Raw genomic sequence first — 21,801 nt, forward strand, 5'->3', positions numbered from 1 at the left:
ATTAAAAAGCAAAGGTAGACTAGATTTAAAGTATCTTTAAATTCCAAAGAACCAGAATTCACAAAGACCACATTATCTGCAAACATGGAATTAATCTAGAAATCACATGAGAGAAAAAAAGATTAAGCAGAACACACCTTTATATTAAGAAGTTAAAAAAACAATCCCCCACAAAACAGTATGAGTTAACTGAGCCCAAGATCATCTTCATCAGAGATATGTTGCAAGAGTTTAAGTTTTGAAGCAGCAGGATACAGGGAGAATAGGACACTCTTTGATGTCCTTTGAAAACATCTCGGGTGCCTGCCTGACTGCTCCAGTGACCTTGTTTCCTGATAGAAATCATTCAGTTCAAAATGCATGTCTATGCTAATGTGATAACTGGGCCTCAACAAATTTAACAAACATTGTATTGCAAGTATTTTCTTAGATTTTTCTTTCTCCTCCTCTATTTCTCTAGTCACCTCTTAGTAGAGAATATATTCACCCCCAACAATCCAGTACCAAACACCACCAGAATTTTTTTGAGGGGGATAGATTAGGATTTTAGAGATTACTTTCAATTTGCCAAATGCCCCACACCTCTGGTATTTCTAAACATAAACAGTATTTGCTCTTATTTCTCTGTTCTTATAAACATGCTGAACAAGGAGTTATATATACTTAATAACTATCACTGTTGAGCCTAGAAAGTCGTTTATAAGAGAATGCTACAAAATGAGTTTATAGGTAATGATGAAAATGAAAGATGTGAGCGGAAGGTACGTATTTTTACGACAACCAAAAACCACCTTAAAATTACTAAGAGATATAAGAGGGCCTTAATAAAAAAGCAAAAAAGAAACAAACTATCCTATCTACAACTGATTTAATGTCATTTTAATTAGGACAAATAAGACAGATCTAGAAGACTTCATAAGATTTTTAACTGTTTCCTGAGTTTATTACTTTCATATTTCAAAAGAAATACACTGTTACCACCACTCCACCTTCTGCAACTGTTCCGTTATCCTATTCCTGAAATATTCTCCCATAGTCTCTTGCCTGCAAGTGACCAAGTCCTAACCTGTTGCTAGTGTGAACATCTCCTTCCCCTTCGCCTTCTCCTTCTCCCTCGGAGCCATCTCCCTCCTGGTGTCCGGCGGTGGTGCTGATGGCACCAGTGCTTGAGCTGATGCTTCCTGGTCCAGCCGGATGGCCCTCCACAGTGGCATCCCCATAAGCACTGCTCCGGCCAGATACTAGAGGGAAACATGAAGCCCAAATCAACTCCCAAAGCACAATGGAATCCAGTGCATTCTAAAGTCAGCATAGGTAAAAGATGACTGGTAGCTTTAGAAATTTTGTTTTTCTGTGTGAAGCTAAATAAGGACTAAAATCTCAACTCTGCCCCATAGCACTATGCTATATGACTACCAGGGCAGGCATTTATCCTTCTACAGCATTTAAGATCCATCTGCAAGGACAATCTCAATTGCTGCTGATAAACTTCCATTGCATACTCCAGAGAAAAAGTGCACTGATTTGCAAAACTGGTGATTATCAGCTACTCAATTTCTTCCACATAAAATTTTCATATCCAACTTTTGACCACAAACTGTTTTACAAGATTAAATCAAAATGACTTTGCCAATGCTTCCTCATTCTAGAGCTCCACCATACCAGCTGGTATACTCGGAAAATGGCTTGCTATGTTAACACATCAGATCAGTAACAACAGAATTGCCCAAAATAGCTTCCCCCAAAAGACGGAGCAAAACTACAGTATGATGGATTTCAAAGCCATACCATAATTTTTTTAGATTAATCATGATTTGGAATTATACATGTCATTACTTTCTACCACTAATAGATAATTAAAGCCACCTGTAAAATATTTCACTATTAACCTCATTAAACTTAAGCTATTACCACTGAACATCTGAAACTCCAGGGTTAAGGTCGAATGAGTTTCACAAGGCTTTCAATGAGTCCCCAAAACATCCCTTTGCTGAAACCAATCCCAGGACCCAGGAAGGCATTCCTACTTTGCCCCACCCTCTAAGGAGAATCAGGACCCCATCACATTACCACTGTGCTCGCCAGCCACAGAGTCCACTGCACTTCCCCCGCTCTCCGAGCCCACGCTCCCACCGTGGTCAGCAGGGGAGGTCCGAAGGGTGGAGCCATCAGTTGCTGCGGTACTGCCCTCGTCATCTGAGGCTGGAGCTGAGAGAGTAAGGAGAGCTGTTACAGGTAAAAACCCCTCCTTGGGGCGAAAGCATCAAACCACATACTGCAGAGGACGCAATGTAGTTTATATATCCTGTGATCAAAGAAAAAAGGGAAAGACTGGCTTTGTTGGTTAATCACTAACAGCAGCAAACACTACAAACAGTACTTAGAAGTGAAAACCCAGTTCACTGGGCATTTCCTTCACTGTTATGTGTCAAATAGAACAGTGCAGATTCCACAGAATCTGTGACAAGGACAGTTTGTTTTCTAGCTAAAATACTTTATGGTCACCATTGTCTAGGTGGTACTGACACTTGCTGAGATCAGAAACTAGCCATCACCATTCAAGGCATGGCACGCTGAATTTTAGAGAGATTTGTTTTGTAATCAATTTGTGCTTATGTTTGGAAATCTCGTATCATGAGCTCCTGAATCAACCCTGTTTGCTTGTTTTTGTAATCAGGTGGTCCAGTGGTAAGCTCACTGGGAAATTTCACACCTCCTAATCATCCTCATCAGATGCTAATAATGAAGCAAGGAAATTCCCCAGAGACAGCCACAGCATCCAGGATCAGGGCTGAGCTGAGACAGGAGGAAAATGCTGGATGAGATACATGGGGAGGACAGCCAAGACAGCCAGTGAGCACAGTGGGGAAACACCTGGCACAGCACGACAGCAGCCCCCAAGCCTGCAATGAAGGCAACGAAAGGGACTGAGAAAAGCAACAAGCCATGGAAGCAGGTAAGAGGGGACAGCCAATTTCTCCCTTTCTTATCTATCCAGGGTAACACTCCCAAGGATGGGGGTGGAGGGGCGGGGAGAGGCAGGTAGTGAAGAACAACAAACTTAAGGAAGAGAAGGAAAAAATACAGGGAAGCATCAGTCTGAGAAATAATAAATCAACCCTTAAGCTACCCAGGGTTAATTTTCCAATGAATTAATTATTCAGGTTTTCCATCCTCCTCTATTTGGTTCAACTCCATACTTAGGAAATTTTTTTTTATCAGATTAGGAAAGAGGCTGAAAGTAAGAACAAAACGAGGTCTGAAGAGCTCTCATACACTTTCATTGTCCACAAAATCCCTACCTCCCAAGCTCACAGATCCCTGATGTTTGCCACACTGACCTGAAGCAGAAATCAGCTTCTTGCAGCTTCACTTTTATTTGCAAATGAAGAGAAAAAAGTTACAGGGTATGAGTTCTATTTCTCGTCTCCCTTTTAATATTGTCTAAAACTGAAAATGCTGGTGAAGAACCCTAAAAACTGTAACTTAAGCCCTAAAGCTGTTCAACCTGCAAACTGTTCTCTCAGCCTTCCTGGGGGAATCAGCTGAAGCCAGGCAGCATGCAAACTGAAAGGAAGCGGAGCCATGAGCACCTTTGCCCAGCGCATCACTGCCTTCCAACCCGGTGTTCCTCAAGCAAAGGCAGAAGCAGGAAGTCCGGAATGGCCTGTCAAAGCAGCTGCCCATGACACTCCCACAGCACTGAGAACGAGGCTGCGGGTCCTGGCCCCGTGCCGAGCTCCCTGCTGTGGACAGTTACCTGATGCTGTGGTGTCAGAGAGGGTCCCTGCGTCCAGAGAGGAAGAGCTGGGCGCCTGGCCGGACAGCCCCAGGCTCTGCAGGCCCAGTGCACTGCTGCTGCTGCCTGGGAAACAAGTGGAGAGTGAGCCCCACGCCCGCCACACCCGCCCGCAGCGCGCTGCCACCTGCTGCCCAAGACTCTGAGCTCACCAGCACGTGACCTCCTCTGGCCTAGAAGCTAATCAACAGCCACTGCTGTCCACCCACCAAGTCTGGTCACATGGAAGACAAGACATGGTGGAAGGCTTCCTGCAGCTCAGGCACGACACCGGCTGGAGGAATCTAACAGATTCAAGAGGAAATAATCCAGGAGACCAAACTAACTGAACCTATGAGATAGGCTCCCAGGCTGAAATCCCACACTCTCTCACTCTCCACCTGTATCTCTGAACAGCACTCACCCAGATCAACCTCTCCCCAAATCTGGGGATAAGCTTGATCAGTTGGATATCAGTAACTGCCAAACCCTCTTTCTTTTGCAAGGCTAATGGGCTGCTTTGCTCCTGGCACTGCCTTCTACCTTGTTGGTCTTGCTGCAGGCTCAGGGCAATGGCTAGTTCAACCATGGTCTCGTCATCTGCATCAGGCGGGATGTCCAGCATGGGGGGAAAGCCCTCTGCACCTGCCAGCAGGGCTTCCAGGGGAGAGGGGTTGCCATTGTTGACATTTTCAGCTGTCTCCAGGACCATCGACTCAGACTGCAGAGAGAAAGCTCTGTCAGTATCCCGTGGCAAGTGGTATCTTATGAAGTCCACTGAATAAGACCTAGAGGAGAGTTCTGGGGCTCCTCTTCCCCTCTCCTGCTGCCAGAGACTCACCACCATCTCAAAATCTCCATGGTCCACCTCACTCTGTTCCTGGCTTTCCTGACGGATATGACCACCATTCGGGATCCCTGACGACTGCATTTTCTCATCTGCATCATCATCATCATCATCATCCTTGTCTCCTAAGTGAAAGAAACCCCAGTCACGTGAAGGTGCTTCTTTCCTCCATTGGCATGTGGTGTGGTAAGTCATGAAGCAATACAAACCCAAGGTGAGCTACAGCTAGCATCCTGTGCTTTAGTGGTAAACTGTAGGTACTACTATGCCTGGCCTGTTCCCTTGCTTCCTGGACCTAGCAGGATCTGGGAAGATGGAGCTGGCAGTGACAGCTTGCCCCCCTTAGGAAAAGAGTTCTCCAGCTGATGAAGGGAAAAAAACAACATTGGATTCCACAGGAATTCCTACACAGCAGAGAAATCTAAGACCAGTAGGCCCCACAAGCTCCCACCAACTCTCAGGAGACCTTGAGCAAAAGGGGGGAAAATAATACAACTGAAATGTTTATCTGTTATCTGTCACGGCAGCTTAGAGTGTCAGCTCACTACTTTTCCAAAACAACTCAATGAGATTTTTCACACTACATAATCATTATGAGAAGAAATTAAATCGTAAAACCATCAAATGGAAGCTGAAGACACCACTACAGCTTCTGTGAGAAGCAGGCAGGAGAGACCTTCTAATAAGGGTCAAGTCCACATTAGACTCCTAATTCTCAGAAGAAGATGGAGACATGGGCTTCCACTCAATGGGTTATGGAAGCATGTGAATATGGCCTTGATTGACTCAACTATCTGCACTCTATCTTCTCACTAGAGAAGAGGCACAAACTGCTGCTTACCTCATCAAAAGCTTACATATCACAAATCATATTCAAGGAAGACTGTCTGAAGATCGTGAAATTGCATACATTCCTCTAGACCTGCACTGTACCATAGAATAGCCACTAGCCACATGTGGCTACTGAGCACTTAAAATGTGGGTCGTCCAAATTGACATGTGACATTAGTGTAGACAACACACTAGATTTTGAAGACAGTACAAAAAATTTTTTTGAGAATACAAAATATTTCATTAATTTTTTACACTGACTACATGTTGAAATAGTATTTTTATATAGTGGACTAAATTATTTACTAGTAAATTACTTTCAGATTTTTTTTTTGTTTTTTATTATATGTGGCTAATAGAAAATTTTAATTTAAAATTTAAAATCTTAATTAAAATTTTTATTTAGTATGTGACTTTCATTGGAAATTTACTTTTGAGCCACGTAACCAGAGTTACGCAATACAATGCTAATATTTAGACACTTTGTAGAACAGCTTTTACTAAAATGTTACATGTTATGCCCTTCACTTGCATCTAAGTGTATCATGAGGGAAATCTCTAGCGAAATTTGCTATCAAATGCATTCCAGGTTAAGTCTACTATGGTGATTATCCCTTAGGTGATAAAATGGACCCTTAATGCAGAGCTTTTTTGCCAGGAAAAGGGTATTTTTCCTGAAAAATGGCTGTTTTTTGGTTTTTAGTCATTGTGATTTTTATAGCTATTCTTATTTTTGCTATGGCTCTTAGGAAGCCTACAGCCAAAGATCTCCACTGAACAGCCATGCAAGACCTCCTGATACAGATTTTCCGCATCCTTGGCTTGATTTTACTACTGAACCTCTTTACCTTTCCATGACCTTGATTATCTTTGTTTTTATTCTACTTTCTATTTGCATTTTTATACATCACCTTAAATCTTTATGGAGAAGGTTGGGTAAAAAAATGGATATATAAACAAAAGTCTCCAGGACTTCAGTTAACATGAATAGCACATCCTTAAGCTGTACCTCCCTTCCCACCTCACCCCCATGCCCCTCAATGCCTAACCCAGACCTCACATTACCCATTGGAGTGTTGCTTCGAGGGGAGGAGGGCAATGTCACGTGTCTCCTCTTGTTCCTGGGCCTTAGGACTCTAATCAGAGCTTGTTTACAAGAGAAGCTCACAGCAGGATCCTGAGGTTGAAAAGGAAAAGTGTCACACTTAGGTTTTATAGTATTCATGAAACCGTCTATAATAAACACTTGCCTTTCTTAGTCAATCACTTGCGTGCATGGGGAGGACCTACCTATTCTCCCCTGCAACCCTGCTGACCAAGTTCAGCAGTTAATCCCATTTCCTGACCTTGCATATGTAAGACCCATTCACTACATTCTTATAGCTCAGTTCCCGGTGATAGGCAGGTCATTTGCTCCTGAAGTCACTTTGGCTCTCTACAAATGGGTTTTGGCTTTTCATCAGATGATCAGGCTCATCTAAGATCTGTGTTGAAATCAGTACTTCTAACACTTAGCTTCTGTAACAGAGTCATTGGAAATACATCTTGGTGATGTTCATTCACGTACTCATTTAATTAATACTTAGCACTATGTAGCAACCACTAGTATATTCCCTGGGGATTCAGCACTGAACAAGTCCACTTTCTTCTCAAGTCTTTCTTTCCTTGGAATGATTAAAATCTTAAAACTTTTACTGATATTCAAAACTTACTTCCTACTATACCTTTCTTTAAATCTATTTTATTTCATTAGTTTAGCAAACTTACAAAAAAAACTTTGCAGACATTCCCAGGCTAAAAAGGGTTACCTGGGGTTGTAATAATACGTACAGGACACAAGAGCATCTGCATGTAGATTCTGGCTGCTGTATTAATACAGTCCAGTTCACATGTACAGTAGCCATGGATAATGTCTACCAGAGCATTGACAGTAGCTTCAATATGAGTTAGGCCTAAAGAGAAGAAAAATATGGAGGAAAGACTTCGGACTCCTTGAGAATCTAAGACAAAAAGTGCAAATCCTTTTTTACCACATAAAGATCAAGCTAACAAACAATGACAAGCACACATACAGCAAAACAAATAAAACACATACACAAAATGTAAACTGCCAGCATTAATTGTAATTTGTTTTATTAATAGTGTTCTGATCTCCCAAGCTGTCCTCAAAAGCCTTTCCAGATATCCTATATCACAGAAGTTAGTTGTCTACTCCTTATGGATAAAAAGACAGGGCAGAGAAGAGATGAACAGATTACAGACATTCCCAACTATCCTCAAACCTTAGGTGATAATAACCATGACACATGACCCTGACATGCCTCTGAACCCTACTGTCCAAGCAACCCCCAAACACAAATGAGCACCAGGAGTCATTCTTCTTTGCCTGACTGCTATTCAGATCCTTACTTTCCCACTTAAACTTTGGATAGTGTGAGAAGTTGGAGGCCAAAGACATCAACAGCTTGGAAATAAAGCAATTCTCAAGGCTGGTGTTTTTTTACCTTTTCAACTGGCTTTGATCAAGCTCAAAGATGTTTTAAAAATAATTATAAACACCACTAAGGAAATGTGCGCCAACAAGCACGTACACGTGTGCACACACCCACAAAAGTGCCTGTTTATGTGAAATACTCAACCCCATATGAAGAGATATAGTACAAAAAAATCTACTTCTCTCCACACTGATAAATTCCTGTATCGGGAACAATGCATTGACCTCAAAGACTTCTATTTCCTACCTATTAATTCTGGAAGAAATTGATAATGAAGAATGAAAGCTAAGGGTTCAAAGACAGAACTTAAATCAGGCTTCTAGTATCCCTTTTAATATGATACCTGGCAGGCAGGCAGGTGCCAAAAAGGCATTCTTGGGTTTGGACGCATGGAGTTTCCAGAAGTGGCTCACCAGCTGGGTGATGAAACTACAGCAATCTCCTTCCAGCTGCTTCTGGGGTTCTCTCCCCTCATCCACTCCTTCTGAGGACAGAGAAAAGTATTAACAACAGCAAATCTGAGATGGAATTTAATTTGTTTTAAGGTTAACTCAGGTCAAGGAAGCTTGCCTGGGGAGGGAGTTTCAAGTGGGGCCCCAATCAATATGCCAACTATCCCTAGACTCCAGCAGGCACATCTAGGAAAAAAACAGTCTGGGAAAGGAACATCACAGAAAACATTGTATGTTAGAATTAAGTAGAAGGGGCAGCATTCAGGATCTTTACAGAAGATTCAGAGATCTCAGGTCCAAATGTGCAACTTCTAAGAATTAGAGGAACATCTGAGATTTTCTGGAACAATTCCTGGATTACAGTATTAGAAGGAAGAACAGGATGATGACAGGATATGGGAACATGTAAATAACAGAGAATTAAAAGCCATCAAATAAACTGTATTTGACAAGGCACAAAGTTTGGTACCCAGCCAACATGAAAAACAGAATAGAGCAGAGAAAGGCTACTACATATATTAATAAAATGCTGGCAAAAGAATAGCACAAAAGCAAAAGATATGGCCCTATTACTTTAAAGCAACCAGGGCCACGCTTAACTCTTCCCTGAATATCCTAAGAGGCAGTAACTTCAGAGACAGATTGTATGACATCCAGAGCACTAAACAAATTCAAGAATAATCCAAGGGGTTAAGCATCAGAAAGGGTATCAGTTACTTAAAATGGTACAATCCTAAGGGCAAAAGCCCTACAAAGTATAAAGACTAGAGAGTAAAAATCTCTGTCTAGTCAGTGAGAGGCCAGAACAAGAAGAGAATGAGAGGGTATAGAAGGTTTAATGAGATTTCAGGACCACCGCCATATAGGCCAAGTTCACCTGTTTCCATCTGGGGCAGCTTTGACTCCGTAAAGTGGACCAGGTTGTTAGGACGCATGATGGCAATGGAGCGAGCTGTGATCACCAGCCTCTGGAAGACCTCAGGGTCCAAATCCTTGCCTTCCTTGCTGGATGTGTTGAGACACTGCACAGCTTTGCTCAGCAGGGCCTGATCCTGTACCAAAAGGATCACAGAAGATGAACCAAAAGCAAAGAGCTGGGTATTAAAGCAAAGTGGGGAGAAGAGCTGGCAGACTGTCAGGATGGCCACCTTCTCTCAAGAGAGCAGGCTAATTTCCCCCAACTACCTGGAACAAATCTTTAAAGCAGACCAGTACAGGTAAACTTCTTAAAACACAAAATATTCAAGGCACCAAAAAAACCCCACCAAACAAAAAATTACCCCAAAAGCCAAAAAACCAGTATCAGAAACCACCCAATTCTCCAGAACTACAACATCCCAGATCTCTTTCCTACAGTAGGAAATATTGTATTTCCAATTATTATATTTTTCAATATATATATTCTATTTCCAAATATTATATTTCCAATTGCCTTTCCTTGAGAATCTCAGCAGGTTAAACTCACAATTCTCAGTTTCTACTCTCTGGGTTGGAGGCACAAAAGCTAACCAAGGCTGGCTTCTTTCTCAGGGATCTCAACTTTTTCCTTGATGGAAACTGGCCTTACTGCCTTCGGCAGGTACTCACATTTATAGGTAAGACCCTCCCCCAGGCTTCCCCACTCAGTCTCTGACAACCACAAGCAAGTACACCGAATTCAGGGTTGTGCCGCAGCTGCGGGAATGGAAACACCAAGTGGTCCCCATCTCCTCAGTGACATTTCTCATCTTCCTGCCCTCTTTATAGAGAAGCCACTCACACTCAAATGTCTCTCCTTCTCTTTCTTAAATCTTGCTGATCCTGAGTGACAGAAAAAATAAATGCAAACAAGTGACCCATTGATCAAACTTGTTTTCAGTTCTGAGGGATATTCATTAATTTCTCAGGAGGAAATTTCACCTGTGTGTGGGCATAATCTCCACGTTACCCTTTCCGTACCTTCCTTCACTACGCCCTTGTTTCATGTACAAAAAGCCAACTCCCTTAATTCCCTGTCAGCACCACACCTACCCTTCTACGGAAGGCATTCCAGAGAGGAACGATTACCTTGTGGCTGTGGTAGGCCGAGCGGCTGGTGTGCAGGCTGGCCAGAAGGCTCTTGGACTGCTGCTGGACACTGGTGGGCGCTGGCAGGGACAGCAGCAGAGTGGCCAGCTCCTGTGCAGCGTTCTTGTTTCTCTCCTGAGGCAGAAGACAGCAGGATCATCACTGACTCCGCCAAGTCCATGCAGAATGAACCGTCTACACTCTGCCCTCCTCTTCCTCCCAACTAGGCCATCAGGGCTAGGTTAAGCTCCAGGGACCGCAAAAAGTGACACAAAAAATTTCAGTAATTATGATCCTCCCACAATACAAGTACAAAAACTGAATGCAAGTTCATGACTCCCCCAGCAGGGTATTTTTAATTGGCACTCATCCCATTCTATGGAACACTCTCATGATGGGTTCCCCAAAAGTAGGACATAGGCCTTAGGCCGAAGATGCCTCTGCAGCCTCTTTGCCAATTAAGATTATGCTGTAAATGTTCTTTAGCTGCAACCTCAGGGTCTCTGACAGCTCCACTGACTTTCTGCCTCTTCAGAAATCTCCCATGTGCTTTGAAAAAGTAACTTGCCTTCTCGATGATTGGGCCAACAGCAAAGCAGCTTTCCAAGGCTTCTAAAGAACTCACGACCAGCCTAGGGAGACAGGAAAGCTGGCCTGAGCACAGCGACAACCCTTCTCTCCACCTTGGGCTTTAGCCTGTGCAAACTATAGTCATGAGGACCTTGGGGACAGCTATTGAATGCCAAATACAAAATCAAAGCCAATAAGACCTGCCACAGGCACCATGCATATCGCTTCCTTGTGTTACAGGCCAGAAGAAACCTGGCTCCTACTTGGAGATCAACCTGAGGCCATGTTCATAATCCATAATTCAAAGACAGGGCTTTTCTTCCTCAAAGAGGATAAGTGCGCTTCCTTCTGTTGCCTGTGGCAGGGATCACTGAGATGGGCTTAATAGTCTTGATGCAATGGGACCCGAAGCGCAGGTGCCCACAGATCAGCAGGCAAGGGGAGGCACAAAGGGAAAGGTTAAAGCTATCTTCTTATACTGGGATGTTAAGGTTGTATTTTACTTACACCTCCAAGAAAATGCACAAAGGCACTTCCTGTGAGACCCTAAATATGGGAAAGAGAACAAACTGTATTTTCAGGAGTATGCCAATTGCCAACATTCTAAGGGTACTTGCAAAGCATCTTTGGGAAACAGCAGTTTCCTCTTAGGAAAGGAACAGGGGACCCAACTATTGAAGGGCACCAAGTAAAATGCACCCCAGGACCTACTCCTGTGAGTTTAATGTGGCATAGTAAAAAGATTACATCCTGGTAGTTCAAGCTCTGGACAGAGGGGGGAAAGTACAGAGAAGGTAGCTGTGGAGAAAAAGGTCAAATGGTAGAGAAGGGCAATCAAGAGCTAGGGAGGAGGGACCTGAGGCTTCTAACAAAGTTGGACAGAACAAGCTCTTCAGTGGCTTTTCAGATGGTAAGACCCTTCCACTGTCCCCCCACCCCCACCCACCCCTTTCTCATCCACTGTGGAGAGGGAGTCAAAAGGAATGGGGTAAGGAGGAGCAAGCCAAGAGAATCAGAAGCGGCCAACAGCAAGCGAGCACACACCACCCCTGCTTACTACACTTGTACGTGGGATAGCTCTGCAGCCATGCAGTGACCAGAGCAGAAAGAGGCAGGGGACTCTTCCACAGAAGCAGAATCAATGAGAAGCCACACCACTGGTTACACTGCTCTCTGACACACACTCACTCGTGCAGAGAAAAGAAAGAGGGCATACTAACCGGTCCAGCTTGGTTAGGGACTCAGTTTCAGAACTTGGGGAAGAAGCAAAGAAAAAAAAGGAAAAAAATGTGAAGCTCAGAGAACCTGGAAACACATCTTAAGCAAACAATTTAAGAATAGGGTAGGGGGAATAAAGAAAGAGGAAGAGAGAAAAGGGAGAGGTCCAGGGGAGGCTGCTGGTGGAAGGCAGTGGTTCCAAGCCAGGCTATTCTTACAACTACAATGTAAGAAACTCAAAATCTTCCATCATGAGTTACTTCATCTACCACGGCAAACCAGCAGCTACCTACCTAGCACAGAGAAGCCAAGCGCAATGCTTAAGAAGGCCACTGGAGGGAGGCTTGGGAGGCTCTGGATTCTGCTACAAGCTGTAGCAGACAGCCTCTTGCCCACAGTGTAATTACCACATAAGGAGCCGCTACAGAGAAAGATGAGCCGATAAAATCAGAATGAAAGGGAAGACTTTTCCCTATAATTTCAGCAAGACTGGTTCCTAATCTATAACACTGGCTGAAGCATGTAGTCAGCAGCCCCTGAACACCAAGAGAAGGCACAGAAGGCACCAGGCAGACAGGAGTCAGACGCCTCTTGAGTACACTTTCAGGCTTCATCTGCACTCTAAGGAGACCCCGAGTGTCAAGGAGTTGTGTTAAAACTTGAAAATCACAGGGTAGACTTGGGGCAGTTATTAGAGGCTGACTCTCCCAAGACAGGGGTTCTGCAGGGAGAATGACAAATCTTGCAAGTGAAGCCAAGGCCTGCCAGTGCCGGTACCTCTCCAGGACAGTTCCACTGGTGGTAGCAGGGACAGCTGAGTCGCTGTCTCCAGTGCCATTGCTCTGGTTCAGGTTTGAAGGACAGATGTTGCTGATGGAGGCAGAGGGGAATTCTTCTGGGGGCTCATCTGGCCAGCCAAACTGCTCCTTAGTCTTGCCATAAATCTTCACAGCATCAATCATGGTGACACCTGCTGGATCCACTGAGGCACCAACTGCAGTAAGAGAAGCCCTTAGGAAACGCATTCTCTAACGGGCTACCACCACTGTCTCCAAAGCAAAGGCCAAACTAGTCTGGGCAAAATGACAAGACACATCAATTTTATAGTCACTGAGGAACTTTACCTGTGAGACTTCAGCAGCACTTCATCTTACAGAGATGACGGATGTGTACAGAAAGTTCCAATGACCAAAAGTATGAAGTCTACTACTCAAAAGAACAGTCCCTGCACATCACTGCAGGGATCCTCTGGTATTGGCAGGGCACTGTACCCCCATGCCTGCCCCCAGGGATCACTAAGCACTCCCTTTGTTCACAGCAGAAGACATCATAACTTTTACAAACAGCAAGTATTTCCAGGGAAAAGAGCAAGACAGGTGGCTAGAAAGTGGCAGAGAAAAAGGCCAGCCTGTCAGGCTTGGGGGTTTGTACTCTGAGGGTTTAAAATTGTCAATAGTATGGCAATGCAAGGCATTGCTAAACACCTCTCAGTGACATGTGACCTGAGGCCCTCATCCGTGCTTTAGGAAATCCTTGTGATTTCACATGCTAATCCTGCCTTCTCTCCGCCTGAACTAGCAGGCAGCCCCATCAGCAAGGCTGACCCGACCCTGCAGAAGAGAACACTGATGCAGAGTTTCACCCTATCTTTACTCCTCCATTCTCAAGTACATCTCCTTCCTGCCACCTTGCCACCTTTATATCTCAAATGAGGCTCAGAGTTGCATGATGGCAGGGATGACAGAGACAGCGAGAGCAGAGGGTCCCCAGAATACTGGAGAGCGACAGAGATGTGGCCCCCAAGTAAGCAGTCATGAGGATACAGTCTCTGCCAGGGGCTGGTGACTCACTGAAGAGGTTCAGTTTCTTATCAGCCTGCAGGGCTTCTTCTCTGGTGAAGGGGAAGTCAAACCAGCGTGAGCGACTCAGGTTAAGCTGCATAGTTCTGCCAAAGATCTCAATGTACGATGGAGCCCGTTCAATCGCCTGAGTCCCAATCTGGATCCGCATGCCTGTCATCACCATCGTGCTGTTGTTGTTACTGATCTCAATGGTGAAGCCACCAGGCTGGGGAGAAAGGCACTCATCAGAGAACCCTCCAAGTTCTTAGTGCAAATCTGTAATCCTCCCTCTGATAGCATCTTCATGTGTAAGCCTAGACAAGACCTTTTACCTCCCCAGTAATGACTTCCTTACTTCCAAGGATGGAAATGGAGGCAGGGTGCAGACTCTCCTTCAGCTCCCTTCTCCCCAGCGCTCCCCCTCCTGCAGCCCTCTGCACAGTACACCCTGCCAGGAACCCTGGGATAAGAGCCCTCCTGCATGGGTGCCACAATATTCACTTATTCCAGGGATCATTTCACTGGAGTCAAGGATTAGTGACGGTGAGTACTTCGTACTTGCATTCTAAGAGGAGATGTGTCCTCAAGCCACACTGATTCTGAGTCCTCCTACCCAGGTACTGAACCCAGCCTGACGCAGTCCTCACCTTGGTGTTGGCCACATACATGCCAGTGGAATTCAGCCGGTGCTTTATCTGTTGTGCATTGTAGACCTGCAAGAGGTCATTACCACCAAACTCCACATCTGTCAGCTGCTGGTTGTGTTCAAAGAAGTCAATGGGGAAGGTCACCTGGCTAGACGTGCGGGTTGCTGTGGAGAGCAGCACCAGATTGCCAGAGCGCATCAGTAGGGCGGTCTCTGCCACCCTTGGTCCACAGGTGAACGCCCCCAGACTAAGCCCACGCTCACTCACTATAACCTTTCTAGGCAAACTCTGGGTAGCAGGGTTTGCATTGGTATGACACCTACACATGGTTAGCTGTCCAAGAGTCATTATCCTAACCACAACATGGCCTAGCAGGACAAAGAAATCTGGTGTCAGTGTTGGGTAGTTACTAACTAAAGGCTCTCAGTGGGTCGATTTAAAATAAACACTAGAAACTAATTCACAGAAGAATGAACTGCATCATTATCTCAAACACAGATCCTAGAACAAATTTCAGGTAATGGGATGACCCCTGCAATGGTCTTTGCTTAGCCAGAGTCACTCACTCTTAAACTCATGCTTGCACTCTGCTGGGCATCCTGTCGGGAGTAAGACTGCCTATCGGAGATCTACAATGGGGGCTTTACTACTCAGTGGGAAATTAACCAACTGAAGGGCTCTACTCCTCCATCAGTTCTGTCCTGCCCTTCGCATCAGGCAAGCCATTCTCCCTAAGTGCAGAGGAAAATCTCTTAAACAAGGATGAGATTATTCTTTACTGGGCCCCCAACAACTGGTAGCCCAAAGTGGAGAGCCAGTGAGTGCTTGCCAACTATATGTGTCTCAGAAAGCCATACTGAACATGGGTGGCCTCAGGGAACCTGGCAGTGCTCTGGCCATTCTCTACCTTTACCAAACATGCCAGCGGCAGTCACCACTTCCTCACATGTACAAGTCTGCTTGGAGTCACTGCCTAGAGGACTGCTGCTCCTGCCCCCAGCCCTTACTGATAGCAGCAGTTTTGCGCCTCCGGACAGGTTTCATTATGCTGATGACACTGCTGGGCTGCAGGGATGGTTGAAGCCAGTAGGACGTATTTTCCACGTTGGCCATGTAAATGCGCAGGCTGCCATCCTCACACAGCAAGATCATTGTTGTCCGCTGCTGCTCATTGCAAGCTGTGTGCCTAATGGCAACCATGTCTTGGATCTAGGACAAAGGAATGGTATTAGTTCCCATACCTGTAGACCAGAACGTACAGAACGAGGCAGAAAAGTAACAGGTTTCATGGTCAGCTGGTGGTTGGGGGCAGGGAGGGGAAGATGTTGCAGAAGGGTGACAAAGAAAAGGCATCTAGGAGAAAACAAATCAAAACCCTTTTATAGGCCTCCATTAAAAGACTTGGGAAAGTGATATAATACACACATATAAAAACAGACCAGGGTCACAGCCAAGTGACAGGAGAACTGGGTACTGACCTTTGCTTTAGCAGGAAGAGTCTTAATCTCTTGGATAAGAAAAGTGTCTGGTTTCACCATAACTACCAGAGGCACACCTGTAGTTTGCTGGACACAACACACCAAGCCAGGGTGGTTCATCACCTCAGACCACTGGCAAAGGGCAGGCGATGACTTACTGCCACCATTGGAACTGCAAACCACAAACAGGGTGTCAGTCACCACCTAACAGTTCTTTTCTTGGACCAAAGGCTATCCTCACTAAATGCCTGAGTCCCAGAGCAATGTATGGGCTAGGGACACAAATTATCTGAGTCTGTTTTGTTCTGAGCCATGTATTTACTCTTGAATACCCCAATGTGTGCCCCAGCAGGAGTCCTGGTTTAGAATCTCCCCTGCTAGGTCCACTGTCTGAGGGACTAGGTGGCCCTCTGTGCTTACAGGTTGTCAACTGCATAAAGCCATGGAGCGGTCCAAGGCTGATGACCTACTGGGACTATTAAGAATCTGCAAGCACATCAAGTTATTATGAACAGCATACAATTTAGTTCATCCCAAACCAGATAATTCACAAAACAGAGGCCAAAGAGAAAGTGCTATATGGGCTCTTCAATGACAGACAAGAAACCCTAAATCTCTTCTTCCTCCTCCTTATATAAAAGACTCACTACTTCACCCACAACTCTATTACCTGATCATACCTGAAAACCTAATGAAGTGCCTACCTTGCCCAACCCAACCATGCCCCCACTACTGACACCATGTTCTGTACACTGAAACCCCACCCCCACCCCAAGGGAAACTTAATGGGCATTTTGGCAGCATGACTGTCCAGGAAAAACTTATGTTCCTGTCTCAAAACTCAGTAATCATATTAAAATCAGGTTTGCTGCCTTGACTATAGCTTTTCCTTCTGAGTGACAGTGGCCCGAACCTCTTATGGCTTGGTGTGTCCATGGTAAGGGACAAACCATGCAGATGGCCCAACCTGCCAACCCCAGGTGCCGAAGAAAGGGGGAGGATTGCTGGAGAAAAGTAAGTTTCACCAGATTAAAAACTGACACCAGTACTGAGGCACAGGTGGAGATCTGCTGTTGAGGGTGGGCATCGTGGGAGTCCAACAGCAAGTGTTCGTTCCCACCTTTTGATGTTTATGGAGAAGAGCTGCAACACCTCCAGAGTTGTCCTGCTGATGGTAGCTGCGAATGATTTGCCTTGACAATAGCTGAAGAACAACATCTGCAACACGTGGGAGTAGTAGACGGATACACCACCACCTGCCACTTGGCTGTTACTGTCCTGTCAGGACAAAGACGGTAACATCTGCATTAACTTCTCGTGTTGCCTTGGGTACCAGCTTCCAGTTTTACTGGTTCTTAGTTTTAAATCATGACTGTGAGCTCTCACGCTGTAAGCATGAGATCCCAATAGGTAAGTCTTAAAAAGATAATGAGAGCACAAGAATTTCGAGTTGAATCAGTTTAGTCCTAAAGGACAAGACTTTTTGCTGTTAGTTAAAAAGTCAGAAGAGAAAGAAAAACGAACAAGAACAACAGAAGAGTTGCTAAGCTAACAAAATCTGGGACGGAGGGAAATAGCAACATGTGCTCTGACCTTCAAGTCCTCATGGTTGATTTCTAGCACGTTAGTGACGTAGAAGGGTCCCTGCTGGGCACTGCTGGCCTCTTCCATGAGCTGAGTATAGATGTACCCAGCCGACGACATTATAACAATGATGTTCTTTCCCTCTTCATTGAAGAGGAAGGTAACATCTCTTATCTTTGAGCTTGGCAATAGAAAGTAGAAGGTTGGACTCAAGGCATCAGTAGACAGGTCATAAATCTGCAGGAAGGAAGGAAGATGAAAGGGAGATCTATTTCAGTCCCATCACCAAATTATCCAGGTGAATCCAAAAAGGTGCAGTTGGTGAGAAATGGGCATTCATTCTCCACTCAACAAGCACCTGTAAGTGTCTCTGGCAAGGAAAATATAAAAATAAGTATCTTTTTATTATCCCTCAAGGAATAAAGAGGGGAGAAATAAACATTGACAAATTGTGTAACAAATACCATAGGAGCTATGCCCTTGGTAGAGTGGGGAGAGAACCAGTCATTTCATACTACCTACACACAGAAAGTTCCTGCTCGACAACCTAACAAAAGGTAAAAAAGGTTAGGATTTTTTATTTCTAATTTCTGAAAGATGCTAGCCATAATGGAGATTAGACATTCTGGGTTTAAATGCAAAACCATTCAAGGACCACATCATCAAAGAGACGGAATGTACCTTGACAAAGTCTGCAGTGACAATCGCTAACTCGGTCTGGGAGCCAGGTAACCACACGGCTTTGATGATGAAGTTCCCTGTTGCCAGCTGGGGGTGCAAGACCAAGTGATCCGAAACGGAGCCTGAGCTACTGAAGGTCAGCACATGGCAGTCCTGCACATGGTTTAAAGAAGAGCAGTGTTAAAAGATGATTTGGAAAGTAGGCTAACTCACTTCACAGTTCCTCTCAAATATTTCCTGCCTTCAGAGAGCATTCAGACTCTCTAGTCACATATTCAGGTTTCAAAAACACACAAAAATTATTTCTAATACAACAGAAATCTGCAAGATCTGTAAGAAATTCAAAGAAAGAGTTCTCTTGCATTCCAGTGGCTTTGAGTAAGAGAAAGTGAGGCTGCAAACAGGGGAGAGAAGGTGACTTGGACTTGGATCCATTGTTTAAGGAACTCATTGTAATAATCCTGGAATCAGGATAATCACCTTCAGCCCACACACCGCTAGGTAGTCCTCCTTGCAAGGGTTCCCAGTGAGGCTCAACACAGTGAAGGGGACTGGGGCAGAGGCCAGGCGGGTCAGAGTCAACTTCCTTTTGCTGGAATCTGCTTGCTTCAAGAGTGCAGAGAGCTGTAGAACAGTGATCTGTAAAGGTACAATAACGAACACTCTTAACCCCAGCTGTCTGAGACACACAGCAGTAACAAAAGCTCTTTCATTAGGGATACTGGCTCACTGCTTTTTTTGTGATAAGGCTCTTAGAAAATCCTAGACCACTACCAGCCTCTATGCTGGCTGAGAGATAATGGAATGCTTTCTATCTCCTCCTTCCAGTGGTGACAAAAGAGATGAATAATGAAACCAACTTCCCTTCATATAATCAGTTCATAAAAATAATTAAACAATTCCTATGTCCTTCCTACTCTTCTGTGGAAATGTTTCTGAAAGCATTTTAGAGCTGTTTTAAGGGTAATTCATATAATTGGTTTGTTTTCCACTTGAGATTTCAACAGCATTACTGGTGATAAGTCAGAATACAGAAAACCGTGTTAGGATACCCTCCACCCTTCCAACTTCTACTGGTTCTACAAAACGACAGAAGCTTCCCTGGGTTCTCAGAGGGCTGGGAGGCCATGAAGGAACTAAATAAGGAGCACTGAGTCTTTCAGGGCAGACTTTTCTCTCTTGGCTTGTGCCCTCCAGTGACCAAACCAAGCGAACACTAGGGGTCACACTGTCCTAGGCTAATTGCTAGTCATCACCTTCCTTCGGGGCTGAAGGTATGTTTTGAGTGGGAATTAATTAGAAACAGTCTTTGTTCTAACCATGCTGGTTCTAAGCCTAATCATGTAACCCGTGGAATAGAAAAGCTCATCGAGCTCGGTCCCTAAAGCATTCTTGGAACCCAACAGACTTGTTCCCAGTGGGCTAATCTGAACACAGTCACCTATCTGTTTTGCTTAACACTTAAGATAAATTTGACCTAAAATAAGTAGGAAGCAAGTGACAGACTCACCTTGCCTTTCTCGTGGCTGACAGCTAAATGCTGGCGGCGCCCATGTGGGGAGGAAAGCACACACATGGCCACCCGCCTGAGCACATGGGCACTGATTAACTGTCGGATAGTCTGGCCCTGGTCTCCACTGTAATTCATCCGAACGTTCTCAAAGGCACCTTCCTGGGAGCCTAAGGTGGGAACCTGGCAGAAAGGGAAGCAGAGAGAGTAGGCAGTAGTAAAGCAAAAAAGACCAAGTGGATTCATATACTATTCATGTGACTGAGATGCTATAGATCAGTCAGAAGCAATGGATTTCAATCTCTAATCTACAGACAGGTAAATTTGTCAAAGTTACTGTTAGTACAGTAAAAACAATGTAGACAATGTTTCATGAAGCTAAATTTAATTAACACAAAATATTGGCTTTTAAAAAATGTCAAAATGCCCTTTTAAGAATTAAATGATCTTGATAACAAATGGCAGGTTTTTTTTAATTCATCTAACCCAGCAAAATTAAAAGCCAGCAATTCTGTGGATCACTAACCACCACCACAGTATTTTTCAGCTTCACGTTTGATATCTAAAAGTCTAAAAACAACGAACTCTAAAACTATAACTGATTTTTAATGAAATACAAGAATATACGTGCATATGTATGTGTGTTTCCCAGTGAATATTTTACCCTTAAAAACAGTCACCTTGTAAAACCTGTTCATGTATCTCATTCATTTTTATACTTCCCTTTCAGAAGCACCAACACTTTCCACTATATTACACGACTGCTAGAAGCCAGGAAGATCACACCAGAAGTCCTAAAATTAGTGCTGGGCAGATTTTAAAGTGGATAATGATTTATAACTTATAAGCCATGTCCTATGAAGAACTAAAGGAAAGTTGCCTACAAGGCTATATATTATATAGGCAAAAGAGGAAAAACACTATTTCTGCAAGTCAGATGGACCTCAAAGGAGAAGACAAAGTAATGAGGTTTCCTTACAGAAAAATTACTATTATAATTGCCCCCAAAGTTTGTTCCTCACATCCTAGGGGTTCATATATTTTTATAAACTGAAAAGGAGGTTTATTCACTGGTATGGCCCAAATGGCTGGATTCCCTCCTTTTGAAGACACACCTCACAGGCTGATTTTCACACTTGGTGTCATGATACCATAGGTTCTAAGTTCTGAAGAGCCAGGGCATGACAGTTCTAAGGATATTCCTCAGAGCACCTGGCACTTTGGCATCTAGGTAAATCTGCTAGTTCCTACACTTGCCTAACATCATGACCCTGACATGCTCACCATCAGCTGGTCTGTCATCTCAACCACCTTGTCCACTGTATGCAGCTCACGAAGGGCTTGCTGAGCCCGGCTGCTACTCCCCACAGCTGAAGCCTGCTGAAAGTTGGTCTGAATGGCATCCATGAGGAAACTGAGCATGTCTAACACAAGAGGAGCGAAGGAGAAATTGGCCTGAGAAAAATCCAAACACACAAGTGAAAAAAAGAAGAGAAAGAATGGGTCATACTCATCATCATAGTCTTGCCAGTAAATAACTTCCTGTAGAATCCAGAATCTAGTTTCCCCACTTCCAATTTGATATTCTAGCCATCATCTCATTCCCTCCATAACATTTGATTTGACCTCAGTCAACAGGTTATTGTGCTACTAACTCTCAAGCAATCTTTCTAAACCAGGAGTCCCACAGATAACCATATGCTCAAATGTATCCATCAGGTACAGTAAGTTAATTTCTCTCCTATGCAGCTAGAACATTCTAGTTATTTACCATCATTAGGAAAACTGAGAAAATAATCACTCAAATCATTTTCTATTTTCTG

At 44.2% G+C, this 21,801-nt stretch overlaps 1 protein-coding gene across 7 annotated transcripts in view; it reads right to left on the minus strand.

Moving 5' to 3' along the window:
- The window catches only part of UBR4 (ubiquitin protein ligase E3 component n-recognin 4), a 127,396-nt gene that overhangs the window by 61,006 nt on the left and 44,589 nt on the right, over nucleotides 1–21,801 (minus strand). For 2 of the 7 annotated variants that reach the window (XM_036914457.2, XM_036914455.2), the window contains exons 39-62: nucleotides 21,263–21,433; nucleotides 19,979–20,161; nucleotides 18,949–19,107; nucleotides 18,469–18,621; nucleotides 17,797–18,024; nucleotides 17,324–17,481; nucleotides 16,204–16,375; nucleotides 15,733–15,934; nucleotides 14,726–14,889; nucleotides 14,088–14,304; nucleotides 13,015–13,231; nucleotides 12,240–12,272; nucleotides 11,018–11,081; nucleotides 10,450–10,584; nucleotides 9,281–9,455; nucleotides 8,522–8,605; nucleotides 8,295–8,435; nucleotides 7,287–7,408; nucleotides 6,522–6,633; nucleotides 4,620–4,750; nucleotides 4,322–4,499; nucleotides 3,761–3,865; nucleotides 2,071–2,208; nucleotides 1,067–1,241 (exon numbers count right to left, since the gene is read on the minus strand). In XM_036914457.2, the coding sequence (XP_036770352.2) occupies nucleotides 1,067–1,241; nucleotides 2,071–2,208; nucleotides 3,761–3,865; nucleotides 4,322–4,499; nucleotides 4,620–4,750; nucleotides 6,522–6,633; nucleotides 7,287–7,408; nucleotides 8,295–8,435; nucleotides 8,522–8,605; nucleotides 9,281–9,455; nucleotides 10,450–10,584; nucleotides 11,018–11,081; nucleotides 12,240–12,272; nucleotides 13,015–13,231; nucleotides 14,088–14,304; nucleotides 14,726–14,889; nucleotides 15,733–15,934; nucleotides 16,204–16,375; nucleotides 17,324–17,481; nucleotides 17,797–18,024; nucleotides 18,469–18,621; nucleotides 18,949–19,107; nucleotides 19,979–20,161; nucleotides 21,263–21,433 (3,617 nt within the window). The remainder of the gene's footprint in view (nucleotides 1–1,066; nucleotides 1,242–2,070; nucleotides 2,209–3,760; nucleotides 3,866–4,321; nucleotides 4,500–4,619; nucleotides 4,751–6,521; nucleotides 6,634–7,286; nucleotides 7,409–8,294; nucleotides 8,436–8,521; nucleotides 8,606–9,280; nucleotides 9,456–10,449; nucleotides 10,585–11,017; nucleotides 11,082–12,239; nucleotides 12,273–13,014; nucleotides 13,232–14,087; nucleotides 14,305–14,725; nucleotides 14,890–15,732; nucleotides 15,935–16,203; nucleotides 16,376–17,323; nucleotides 17,482–17,796; nucleotides 18,025–18,468; nucleotides 18,622–18,948; nucleotides 19,108–19,978; nucleotides 20,162–21,262; nucleotides 21,434–21,801) is intronic. The other 5 variants (XM_036914456.2, XM_036914458.2, XM_036914460.2 and 2 more) reach the window with 5 other exon arrangements.

This window comes from Manis pentadactyla, chromosome 4 (genome assembly GCF_030020395.1).
Source record: "Manis pentadactyla isolate mManPen7 chromosome 4, mManPen7.hap1, whole genome shotgun sequence".
Taxonomy (NCBI): Eukaryota; Metazoa; Chordata; class Mammalia; order Pholidota; family Manidae; genus Manis; species Manis pentadactyla.